At 40.8% G+C, this 12,732-nt stretch overlaps 2 protein-coding genes across 2 annotated transcripts; one reads left to right on the top strand and one right to left on the bottom strand.

The window, feature by feature from the left end:
* Window positions 1-21: 21 nt before the first annotated feature.
* Window positions 22-6,825, bottom strand: LOC117147726 (transforming growth factor beta-1-induced transcript 1 protein). Its single transcript, XM_033314726.1, has 5 exons — window positions 6,738-6,825; window positions 6,119-6,161; window positions 1,978-2,202; window positions 668-901; window positions 22-599 (listed from the first exon to the last, which is right to left on the bottom strand). Exons 2-5 carry the CDS (start codon window positions 6,119-6,121, stop codon window positions 522-524), a joined length of 540 nt encoding a protein of 179 aa, XP_033170617.1. The 5' UTR covers window positions 6,122-6,161; window positions 6,738-6,825; the 3' UTR covers window positions 22-521.
* An 87-nt stretch (window positions 6,826-6,912) lies between these two features.
* LOC117147718 lies at window positions 6,913-12,634 on the top strand. Its single transcript, XM_033314719.1, has 4 exons — window positions 6,913-7,341; window positions 7,572-8,356; window positions 11,780-12,262; window positions 12,319-12,634. The coding sequence occupies exons 1-4, from the start codon at window positions 7,024-7,026 to the stop codon at window positions 12,422-12,424; spliced, it is 1,692 nt and encodes a 563-aa protein (XP_033170610.1). The 5' UTR covers window positions 6,913-7,023; the 3' UTR covers window positions 12,425-12,634.
* The last annotated feature ends 98 nt before the right edge of the window (window positions 12,635-12,732 follow it).

Below are 12,732 nucleotides of genomic sequence, written 5' to 3' on the forward strand. Positions count from 1 at the left end.
TAACCACAAAAATGCAATCAGTGCTTGTTTGTATTTTGTTTATTTGTAAGAGATATCAACAATGATTCAAAGATTATTTTTTTATATACCATTTATCAGATATTTTTGTGCAAGTGGAGAATCGTAGTGGGTGGCGTGGGCGTGGCTGTGGGCGTGTGAGTGAGTGAGATAGCAAAAGAGAAATGTAATTATTTTAAGCATTAACAAAACCCCCCTCCGCCCACCAACAGCTCCAACCCATTTGCATGCACTTCTCGTGTTCCTGTGTAAATTGTAAAAATGTAAGTTTCTCCAGCCCGAAATGGTTTGGAATTTTCCAAACTTTTCCAAAATTATCCAAAATTTTTCAAATTTTCAAGATTTTCAAAATTTTTCCAAATTTTTCAAATTTTCCATTTTCACATTCACGACCTAGCTGCTGCGTTCCTCGGCGATTGGATCAACAAATTGGATTACTACAAATACCATAAGAATAGATAATATACATGGATAGCTATGTGAATGGTTGCGTTCCGGATTTCCTAATCGGAGCAGGCCTTGCACAACGGTTGGTTATCCTCCACGACAAAGGAACTGGTCGTGATGGGTGTTTGGCATTTCTGAAATCACAGATATATATACATAACCATTATACGATCGATCAGAAGTAGTAGTAGTTGTTATGTACCTTGCACGTGAAGCACTCCCGATGCCACTTGGCATCGAGGGCCACGATCGCGTTCTCCGTAATGGGAGCTTTGCATTTGCCGCACCGGGCGGCGAACAAATGCTCGAAGTCTGTCCGGCAGTAGGGACGTCCATCATGCTCGTAGAAGGAGGAGCCCGCCAGTTGCTGCTTGCAGGGTCCGCTGCACAGGAAACATTCCTCGTGCCACGTCTCACCCATGGCCTTGATGGTGCGCTAGGAATATAAGATAGATGTATATTAGCATGGGAAAATGCAATGCAATACTAAATATGAGTAGTATCCTATAATTCAGCTTAAAATCCATACCACAAGTAGTGCAAGAAATGAGTTAATTAACTAAGTATAAACCAAGTGATTATAACAGCATACTTTCATGCTGCTCGGAAATCAGAAGAATGGAGCAATTGGAATGGCTATGTACAACAACTAATAGCTAATAACCAATAGTGCACACAATGTGCATATATACAAATATTTATAATCATAATCAAAGCCAATCAATCGCGCACACACCCACGGTGATTTCAGCCCGACCTTGCGCGAAATTCAACAGCAAACGGGGAATAACAAATGCTCTCCAAATAAATTGAGCAAACACAATACAGCTTCAAAAATATTTAATGAATTCAGAGAAAAAAAAAGAAGAGAAATTCTAAGAAAGAAAGTCAGTTCATGTAATCTCTGAATCGATTAAAAACTATTTATTTGCGTATTTATTGCTTTTCAAAATGCCAAAATGCAGTTTCGAATTTCAGTTCAAGAGGTGAAACTGAAAATGCTTTTCGAAACGCTGCACTTAAATATAGAAATTCACGGCTACTTTCTTGCCTTATTCAATGTGAAAGATGTCTAAAAATACAATCGCAATCACTTCCTTAATTAAATCGTCACTAAGCATATACGAGCTGATATCTAAGTGGTTTTATGGCGCAGCGAATCTAGGTAAATGTTGACAGTATTCATTACAACGATGCTCGTAAAGCCGCGGATTTTATGGCAAACAGACGATGCGAACTTATGGATACGAAAAAAAAGATACGGATACGTATTACTCGTATGTGGAAGTACATAAATATTTGCACATTTGGCTTGGGCAAAAATGGAAACAATATTGGTAAGACAAATCAGTTTCGGGCAAGTTTAAAAAAATTGTTATAGAAAAACGATTTAAAAAATATATATACAAATAATATGTTACTTGATTAAAGCTGTATGCATGTGCGCAAAATACCCGAACTAATTAACATTTTAATTTCTCCATCTCAATCTTAATCATGCTGATTACTCACCTCCAGGATGGGACGTTGGCAGCCGTGGCAAACGCCCGAGTAGTTCGACACGAAGCAGTCGGCGCAGACGGGCTCACCCTCCTTGATGTTGAAGGTGGCCTCGGTGATGGGGCATTGGCAGTCCTTGCAGACGAAGTGCTCCGGATGCCAGGTCTTGCCCAGAGCGGTAATGATGCGCAGTTGGATGACCTCATTGCACTTGTGACAGATGGACGGCTGCTCCGACTGGGGGAGAAATGGGAGAGAGCAACCGAATGAATGAGCAGCGGCGGATAGAAGTCATTAATTTCGCGCATTTCAAATGAAAATCACGTACTTCAAATATTTCATAATACACCATAATTATGGGCGAATTTTCTGGGAGCGGGCTAATGGGATTCATCGGAGATTCAGCTCATCCGGCGGGTTCAAAAACCGCAGAGACAGCTGCTGGCGCGAATTTACGTAACCCAATACCAAATGCCAAAGGCTTCGACACAAAGAACCCCCGGCGCAAATATCAAAATAAATATATGTATATACACATATATACTACAATAAACGATGAGCATCAGCGTAAAATTATTTACAAAGCAGCGGCATTAATAACAATAACATAGATTATACAATATTGAGTTGTCAGATGGGTTGCCACCAAAGTTGTGAAAGATCCAAGTTTTCGATAAGTAAATATCAACGGGAAGGGATTGCAAAATATAAATAAATATTATATAATATTAATTATGTTTTTAACTCATTAAAAATGTTGAAAAGCCACTTGTGTTCGCCTTAAAAGGAATGCTGACCCCAAAAGTATGCAGCTTTCTTATAAATACTTTGGTAGCAAACACCTGCCCCCTTTTGGCCATGTTTAGCCATTAGCTCTTCGTATGGCCAGCCATTAAATGAACTAGCCCAGCACGTTTGGCCCATTATCACCTGGCTGTAACACCTTCGAGTAAATAAGGCTGAACCGCCCAAGAAGTCGGCCCACAAATGAGATGTGTGTTGGCCAAGTTAGGCGATTTCAAACGGAAGCCAAACGAGAGAATGCAACGATTGCTCATTAGAATGCAGCAAGAGGCGGCCATAAATAACGGGAATAAAGTGAAATATCCGCGAATGGCAATCCTTCGATGTTTTCATTGCGATTTTATTTACATTTCAGTGTGCGGTAATTTCGAGAAATTTAATTTGCCCAAATTAAACGCACATTTCTTTCGGGTTTGCTCGTTCTTCCAATTTTTTTTATTTTTTTCTTTCTTTGGCTTGTTTCAAGTTGTTCGCCAGATGTAGCAAAAACAAGCATTTCTTTCTGCATTAGACGACGTCTCACTTAGATCATCGCTAGAGTTAGAATTCGAATTAAACAAACACGCACGGGAAAGAGAGGGGGCTATGCCGGAAGAAAGAGAGGGGGCTATCGCGGAGGAAAGAGAGGGGGCACTTTTTAGGGGGCCAAGGGCAGCGCACACTCTCTCGCACACTTCAAATAAGTTTGCTTGGATAAAGAAAACAATAACAAAAGGCCACACAGCCCGAATACAAAAAGTTGCAAAAAGCCAGGCAACGAAAATTAAGCAAAATGTTTAGCGCTTAATGGGCAGCAAACAAACAAACAAAAATATATGTATATACATATGTATGCATAAAAAAGTTAGCACTGAATAAATGGGGAATCCGTTTCCTAAATACACACACATTACATTTAGTAAAAAGTGATTCGAAAGTAAGTTCAATGACCTTTACTGCCAGCTTAACCCCGTGTTCTGCAACTATAAATTGAACTAATCAGAAATCGAAGTTGCCGCTTAACCCATATAATTGCGAATCCCAAGCGCATTTGGCCCGCCATTTAACCCACTGTCACCCATCTTTTGCTTACTCAGTTTAGCTCGAATTGCAATTTTCACGTTTATTACGTTTACGTTTTTGTTGACGATTTGCATTTCTTATCAGTTAATTGCCGCAATATTGCATGCGATTCCAATATTTTTCCCTTGAAAGCAGCAAAAGCAAAAAAAAAAACCGCTGCCGATGCAGCAGAACAAAAATAATAAACGTAACAATTACAAAAAAAAAAAAAATAAAAAAAAATAATAATTAAAACAATACATCAGAGGCTACCGCAACAAGTCGAAAACAATATTACAGTTCTCTGTTTTTTATTTTATTTTTTGTTGTATGGTGTATATTGTTTATTCATAGGCGATAATTAAAATATTGAACGCATGATTCATGGCAGGCAGTGAAAATTTACAGGGCTTTCGGTGGGTGGCGTCAAGTGCTCTCGATTGTTGTTATTGTTTGCTCTGCGTCCATCAATCAGAGTTGTCAATCATCGAGGAGGAGCGGGGCATGCGTGCAATGTGTATATAAGGCCTGCTGCCTTGGATCAGATAATTGCTAGCAGACGCCTCCAATGAGCGAAAGATCCCCCACAAAAGAGCCCCACACACTCGAAATATCGTGCGGCACACAGTGCGTATACGTGATGGCCATTATACCATTTAAACTGTGAGTGAAATGCCGAAATGGCTTTGTAATATACGGCAAATTGTATATACGAATGCGATTATCTGCCGGGAAACTTTTGCGGAAGATCGATGGAGCGGATTATTTAAAGACGAAAAACATTGGAAATTGTACTTTTCGGAAGGCTGCGAATTTATGACAACATCTTTTAAATAAGTTAAGATAAAAGGAAGCTAGCCAACTGCTAGAAAGTTAAATTTATTTCATCATGAACAAAAGCAGCAACTAATCGCAACATAAAGAGACACTAAAATATGTTATAAATTACAAAGAGGAAATTGTAAATCCATAGCCATTTAAATAACATAAACAAATAGAAACGATAATGGAAAGTTTTTGGATAAAACATATCTCAAATCAAAACAATATGCATATTTATAATAACAAGTGAGTTGTTGAAAATCTATAGAAGACCCAGTTTCCATAGAAACCCCAAGTCAGCCAATCGAGTTGTTGTGAAATATAAAAGCAAATCGTTTTCATTCATCATTTACAGCAGCTATTTGAAGATCACAACACCAGAGTCAAATGACTTGTGTGCTTAGAAAAGTGCCAAGCCCAAAAGTAGCATCAATTTCCTTGTGTTTTCAGTGTTGGTTAGTCGGGTGAATAAACCAATTTCATATATCACTCGTCGAGACACTGACCAGACCATCACTCCCTCCCCGATCCCAATCTCCATCCCAATCCCTGTCCCGATCACGATCATTATGGTGATGGTGCTGGTGGAACATCGCGTGGATGACTCTTCAAAACCTTCTGGTTAAGCAGGCTTCGCCAAAGTGGCTGATTTATATGGCTCATTTTATTAAGCGGACAACGAATAAATCGCTTTGTAAATTGATGATATTTTGTGTGTAAAAAGCTGCGGATGATATCATCCGAGGCGAGATGTTCTGGGCTTAGCTTAACCTTAGGACGCTCAGTATATATTATAATGTATATGGCAAGCGAGGCCCTTAATCCGCACTTTTGCTATCGCCCACTGATAAAAAACACTATTCGAAACTCAAATATTTTCCAAAACACGACTTGGAACGCCCACTTGGCAAAACACTTGGTAACTCTTGAAAATCACTACTATTTCTAAATTGTTTTTTCATTTTTTTTTTTCATTTTTAGTATGGTAATTAACATAAAGTCTAATAAGGCAAGGCAAACCATATTCGAGTGTGCGTGAATTTTTATTTTTGTTTGTTTTTTTCTCGCTGCTATTTTTTTTTTTTTTTTGGTAGCCAAAAGCCAGATGGATGACAATTTCAGTTGGGTTTAGTTGATTTCGCTGCCAGTTGACACACTCTCAAAATTCCGCTCACACATTTGTGCCATGACTCTTGCACATGGAAAGCCAAAAACTTTCGGGCCGAAAATCGAAAGCGGAAAACTTAGGCGCAACACACACACAGCACACACCGAATGGGTGGCCAACGCGGCGTATGAGCAATCTGCAACCTGTTTGAAAAACGCCCACGCCGGAGACTGGGGATTCGGATTTGAATTGGGATTGGGTTTTGGGCCAGCCAGCTGGGCGACCAGTTGGTTGGAAAGTGATTTCAATTTTTAGCGCCCAGCCTCCCACTCTGTCCACTCCTTTCGTTCCCCGAATTGGTTATATTATTTCACTTACCATTTTGTATGCTGTTTTTGCGCTTCTCGGTGATATTTAGACACTAAAAAAAAAGTTGAAAAAAAATGCAGTTGATATTAGTTTTGAGCGAACTGAACTGAACTGATGCACTGACTAAAACATAAACAAAAATATGAAAAACACAGGATAAGCACAGCCTACTAAATAGGAGTTTTGCTACTTTCACTTAAAAACATAACCTAACAAATTTATTTGCTTTACTTTTAAGGTTAAAAGTGCAGCAAGTCGATTGAGCACATTATTTACATAAATGAAGCACATATACAGTTAACTAATATTTAATTTAATTTAATTAATTTAAAAAAAAGGAATATAAGTAGTTATACAATAAAAATCGGCATGCTTAAATTTTAAGGGTGTTTCGGAGTGTGTTTTTATTTTTTATTTTTTTGTAAAACATATTTTTCTGAAACTGCTCGATCGCGCCTCGTACAATCAAAACAAAGTAACCCTCATAGCAAAAGCTGTCAATAAAAGTCAAGTTTGAAAGACATAAAGCAAACGACATCGAACAATTTAAGTAATTGTAGCAAATATTAATACGTTTCCCCTCAATTTTTGCGAACATATTTTTTTGTTTGTTTCTTTCTCAGTATACCGTGCAAATTTCAGTTGAAAACCGGGATAGAAAGGGCAGTGTCGACAACAAAAACACGCGAAACGTTGGCAGAGCGCGAAAATAAAAGTCGAAAAGCACCGCGACTCGTATTTGGTGGCTATATAGTGTGGTTATATATCGAAGTGGATCGGATCGAAGCGAACCGAACCGGCGAACGTCGGCCAAGAAACTGAAACTGAAACTGAACCGCCGACCGTCGGCGTGCGTGGCAGCGCAGCAGCAGAGGAGCGGCAGCGGAGCGACTGAGGAGCGGCAGAGGAGGAGCATGGAATTGGATATGAATATGACGGGGCCGGTGCAGCTGCTGCCGACGCTACCGGCGTCCTCGACGCGTCAGTTGGTGCGCAGGCGCCTTGGTCACGCGGCGGAGAGTCCGAGTATCCAGCGGTGCAGGAGCACCATTACCACCCACGCACCCGCAACCCAATCCGCATCCACCGGCAAGCGGAGCCGGCTCTCGCCTCCCAGTTCCGGAAACGTAGCGGTGGTGCGACCAGGTAGCAATGACAATCGAGTGCGGCAGGATCGAAAGAATCCACGGGAGTCAGCTGTGAGACCACCGCGGCAAGTTCTCTCCGCCAGGGTATGTATCCTAACATCCTTATCATCCTGGAAGGCATTCATTATAACTATGCATTCATATTAACTATGCACGTAAATTATCCTAAGATAAAAAGTAATTCTTCAACTAACTTATAGTATAAGGTCATATCTGATAATCCATGAAAAATAGATAAAGGCAGTTAAAAAAAATAATAAATAAATAAATATTTTAAATTTAAATAATTAATTTAAATATTTCCCAAATGCCAGGTTCTTGCGCACTCGAATCCTTATATGGTTAAGCAGCCGCCCAAGGAGCGGCGATCTGGGACCCAGCGAGCGCGTAACCAGCAGCACCCCACTGTGGCCACCTCCCGATCGGACTTAGGTGGTCCTCCAGCGCCGCGTAGAGCTGCTCCACTGCCGCCTGCCAGCCAGATGCGTCCATCTCTGCGATCGGTCCGCGCCAAGGTCGACTCGCACCTGTGTCCCCACCTCTCCAACCGCCAACGCTCGGCCCCCAAGCAACCTCAGCCTGCCCAGCCGAGCTCCCAACGAACTTGCCAGTCCACGAAGGGCAAATCCTTGGCGGCGGCGCACCAGCAGTTGGAGCTGATGCTATCGAGGATTGAGCGCGTCACCGATTATCAGCCACCGCCGCCGCCGCCTGCCGCGCAATTCAAGCGAAGGGGCAGTGGCGTCAAGGTCGCCAAGGGCGTGAGCCGCCAGATGGCGCACCCACCTCCAGTGCCAGCTGGAACGCCAATGCTCAGCGCCCGTAAAAACAAAAACAGCGCCATGAGAACAGATGGCGGTGGCGGTGCTGAATGGGAGGAGGATCGTAATGGGGATGGAGAAGGCGATGGGGATGGAGAAGGGGATCACATCGACAATGCCATACCGCTCGTCCAGAATCCGCAGTGTCTGCCGCCGGCGAAGCGGGATGCACTGATGAAGCTCCTGCAGCGGACCGAGCAGCACGACAAGGGCATCGTGGATATGATGGGCACCACCGGAGACTCCCGGGACGCCATGCTCATGCTGCTCCAGATGATGTGAGTATGCATAAAAACATGTTAGCCTTAAAAACCCTTTATTATTGGAAACTCTTAGTAACTATTCCATTTCTGCAACTCTACATTAGAGTATATAAAAAAAGTATATCCCGCGTATTAGTAATATTGTAGGGAAGTTTTTGAAATTACCCTTTTCAGTTACGGTTGTAAAATTGATTCGGTTATTTCGGTTGAAACGGTATAATGGTTACGGTTTCGCTTGGCTACCCAGGTGGCAGCAATATTTAAAAATAATAATCAAATAATGTTCCTCCAGATGCTGTAGGTGCCCCAAACAGCTGAGGTACTGCGTATAGCATCTAGAAATATTTAAAAAACTTTGTAGCTGTCGCAAATACTGCACAATTGGGAAGGTAGAGATATTAAACTGATATGTGAAGTATGATAAACTTAACATTTCAATTTCTTTATTATTTAACATAGTCATATTTTAGAATTCTTCAAATACTGAGGTTTCCTTACAGATTTTTTTTATAAAAAATGTAAATATTTTTAATCCTTATTTTTAAGCAATACTGCCTGTGATTAGCGTTGCTATTTGACTTACCTTCACTGTTGACGAGGTGGCGACGTTTGGGGCGCTGCGACTGCGCCGCGGCAGAGGCACTGGCAGCGCCGGAATGATGTCATCGCCGGTCGTCAGCTGAAAGAGAGTGTGGGGGAGAGTGCGAAAGAGATGGGAGAGAGGGGGAGTTTGTGGGGAACGGCGAGAGTGGGAGAGTGGGAGTCAGCTGGCAATGCTCCTCCGCTGACGCCATCTGCTCTGTCGGCGCCGCTGTCGATGCTCTGCCCGCGTGGAGTTACTCATAAACACACACACACACTACTACACCTTAGCCGGCGTCTAAATCAACAAAACCAACAACAAAAGCAAAAACAACAGCTAAAGAAGAACTAAAACAGGAGCAATAAGAACAACAACAACAAGGGCCACCAGGTTGTTTTGGCATTTGTTTTGATTTCTTTTGTTGTTGTAGTTCAAGACCTCTCTCTTTCTCACTCTCTTTTCTGTTGACCCTTTTTTGTGGGCTTAAAAATACTCGACAGTTCTAGTACCCTGTATTTAATTTAAATGTTAAAAGAAAGGTATTATAATCAAACATACTATGATATTTTAAACGTAATTTGAATTTAATCTAACTCAACGTTTCTATTTATATAAAAGTAAAAAGTTTAACTTTTATGGACAATTTGTTGATTCTAATTTGATTATTTGCGCGTATTTTTATTATTCACTTATCAATTTTATTGCACTCCCAACCGCGCCATAAAGTAAAAATTGGCAATGGCATAATGAGCAATAATATATCGTGAAATAATTCAAAAGAATTAATGACAAAGACTTCCAACTGTAAAGATGTTATGGCTGGGCAATCAAAGCAATAAAGCATTAATGCTCAATTATCCATTAACAATGTCTTTATATACTTTGCTTGTTTCTAAATTAAAAAAAAAAAATTATTTCAATACGTGTGCTAAAACTAATTTCTAGTAAACTCTGCTAATTGTTTCCATGACTACGAGAATATATATATATATATGCATCTATAAGGCGCACTTTTAATGTGAAATTTAACGCGTTTTATCTGCCAGATAGGCTCAATCGTAGATATCTAACTGTTAAGATAGTCAAAGTCGGTGACTAATGGCCAGTTCAGGTTCAGGGTCGCTCGTCTCCCGCTGATTTTTTGGATTACTGGCTGGATGGCTTTATATGGTTCTGGTTTTTGGGTCATTACTGGCTCCGCTAATGTCTCATGTTGTGCCTCGCGCTTTCGTTACTTTTTTATTGTCTTTTCGGTGTGCAAATTTAGCAGCTTTTTTGTTGTTGTATATTTTTGCAGGTTGCTCTTTTGCTGATATGAAGAACGAACGTAATCAAATACTACGATCGCCGTTCGCTAATCGACAACTGTTTGCAGTTGGAATTTGCGTTATATGGGCGTATATGTACATATATGTATATATGTTTATATGTATTTATGTACTGTACTATATTTACCTAACCAAAATTCGGCAATCTTGCGATTTCGGTTAATGGAGGAGCTCTATAAATAATGATGGCATTTTGCTCACTCCTGAAAATCATATAACCGTTTAGTTAATCGTTTAGTATGATCCAAAAATCACTACTTGCAGTTTATATGTTTAATATATTTATATTTACTTAACCAAAGTTCAGCAATTCGGTCCTATAAAAATGTACATATATGTATCTATCCTATAGATGTGAAACCGTAGTTCGTATATCCTTCATTCCGACATGTACTGGGTATATTGTGGCTATATTTACCTATCGGCAATCGTCCGTATAAATTGTGACGGACTCTTTACCACCCGAAAACCTTTTAACCTTTCGATAAATCCTATTCTCTAGATCTGAAACCCCCTTTTCGTAGTTCTCATGACTTTATTTCGTCATTTTCTCCACTCTGGACTTTTGTTTTTGCTGCTGCTGATGCGCTTTATTTGTTTGATCAATAAATTTGGCTTTGCCATTTAGCGAACGCCTAGCTCCATCTCTTTCTGTCGGAGGGTTGCCTCATCGGGCGGTGTTTATTAATTAATTCTTCAACGGTTTTTGGCTTCTCCATTTCCAAGTTTGATTGTGTCATATTATTTACGTGCGCTATCACTGCGATTGAAATGGGTGGGGGTTACCCAAAAAACAGGGGAGGGGGGTGGTGAAGGATGGGTTGTTGTGGTGCCACAACCCTAACCCCAGTGACCCAGGCTATGAATAAAGGCACAACTGAATGAATGAGTGAATGAATCGCGTAATTATACTCTTCAAAAACAACGAGTTGCAGCGACTAACGCACGCATTTCGACCAACAGTTCATAAATATTAAGTTCCTAGAGTTTCAAACTTGAAGTTTAAAATCTTATAGTATTAATACTTAATTTTATACTAAATATATAAACTTAAATAATAATGTACACTTAGCCAAATTGAAAGTAAACAGAAGGAATTCAAATGGATTTACTAATTTTTAATCAAAATAGGGTATTTAAAAAGGCGTTTTGAAAGCATTGTAAGCTTCCTATTTTTGGCATTGGCCTTGAGAGCTCTGCCTTCGAAAAAGGAATTGGAGTGGGTGGCTGGGCGGTTTTGGGGGCTTGGGACATTGTGTGCAGTTCCCCGCGGGGTAAGAAAACTTGCGTGACGGCAGCCCATATGAAAGCCAATGCCAACAGCTCCCCGGACACCTCTTTCCCGGAGAAAATGCCAAAAGCTGATGCAATAACTCAACTTTATCTATAGGGAGAACATTCATGAATACACGGGTGTTATATTAAAGACATCAGCCATGTCTATCAAAGCCATATAGCAAGAGATACTCTCTTATTGTAACTTAAAATCATAATTGTCTTTAGATCTAATTAGCTTGATTTTTGTAGGCCGCTAAGCCTGGAAGATTCCCCGTATAAGAAGAAGTTAGTGGACGTGCATCGCCACCCGAAGGAGCGCCAGAAGCAGCAACTGAAACTACGCCCCGTCGATGAGGGCTTCAAGGAGCTGAAGGAACTGCATGGTCCCGATGGCCAGGAACGGTACCATAATGTGAGGAATGCACTAGAGCATCGAAGCGATCCGCATCCGCTGAGCGAACGTCAGGAGCAGGCGATGCTGGAGCGGGAGCAGCTGGAGCGGGACAAGCAGCTGGTGATCAACTGCCGCGAGAAGCGTCGTCTGAAGGAGCAGATAGGGGAGCAGCCGCCACCACAGGATAGCAACCAGTCGAAGAATCCAACTACTCCCCCCAAATCCACTGATCCCTGGAAGCAGGTCCTCCAAGACCGGGACCGCTTTCAGGCCAACTGCAATCGCAGCTGTTTCTACAACAATTCGCAGAGCTCAGCGCCCTGGAAAATATATGCCAAGTAAGATATAATATAATAAGATACATACTATTTTATAATATCCAAATCGTCCATAGAGTGGCTAGCAAGTTGAGCTCGCAGCTAATCGAAAGCGTGGATGTCGAGTTTCATCGCAGCGTAATAAATTATATCAACGACATTGTGGGCCACAAAGTGAACTAATTATTGCAACATCCTGCGATTCTTATCCCTACTGCCAATCTTTTTATCAGATTTTACAGAACTGAATGTAGAGCTTTGTACTACTCTTTTATGGTATCTCAAATTGTATCATTGTATCGCCACAAGGTGACAAATTGTAAGTGTAGTAAAATTAACGCAATTTTCAAATTGAGTGGACCAAAAATTATGTAAATAAAAAATTATAGTGTGTACAGATGACGAGAGTGTATATTTTAATATTTAATTGATGTGAACCCTGAAAGTAGGCAATGATTTGTAGCCTTTTCTTAAGATTCTTCAAAAGATTA

This window comes from Drosophila mauritiana, chromosome X, assembly GCF_004382145.1.
Source record: "Drosophila mauritiana strain mau12 chromosome X, ASM438214v1, whole genome shotgun sequence".
Classification (NCBI taxonomy): Eukaryota; Metazoa; Arthropoda; class Insecta; order Diptera; family Drosophilidae; genus Drosophila; species Drosophila mauritiana.

What these genes read in the sequence shown, in the direction of transcription:
- LOC117147718 (XM_033314719.1), top strand. Translation starts at nt 7,024, where the DNA reads ATGGAATTGGATATGAATATGACGGGGCCGGTGCAGCTGCTGCCGACG. An exon ending in GGCAAGTTCTCTCCGCCAGG is followed by an intron (nt 7,342 to 7,571) that starts GTATGTATCCTA and finishes CCCAAATGCCAG; the next exon opens with GTTCTTGCGCACTCGAATCC. An exon ending in CCCTGGAAAATATATGCCAA is followed by an intron (nt 12,263 to 12,318) that starts GTAAGATATAAT and finishes AATCGTCCATAG; the next exon opens with AGTGGCTAGCAAGTTGAGCT.
- LOC117147726 (XM_033314726.1), bottom strand. An exon ending in GCCAACGTCCCATCCTGGAG is followed by an intron (nt 902 to 1,977) that starts GTGAGTAATCAG and finishes TTATATTCCTAG; the next exon opens with CGCACCATCAAGGCCATGGG. An exon ending in GGGAGTGCTTCACGTGCAAG is followed by an intron (nt 600 to 667) that starts GTACATAACAAC and finishes CTGTGATTTCAG; the next exon opens with AAATGCCAAACACCCATCAC.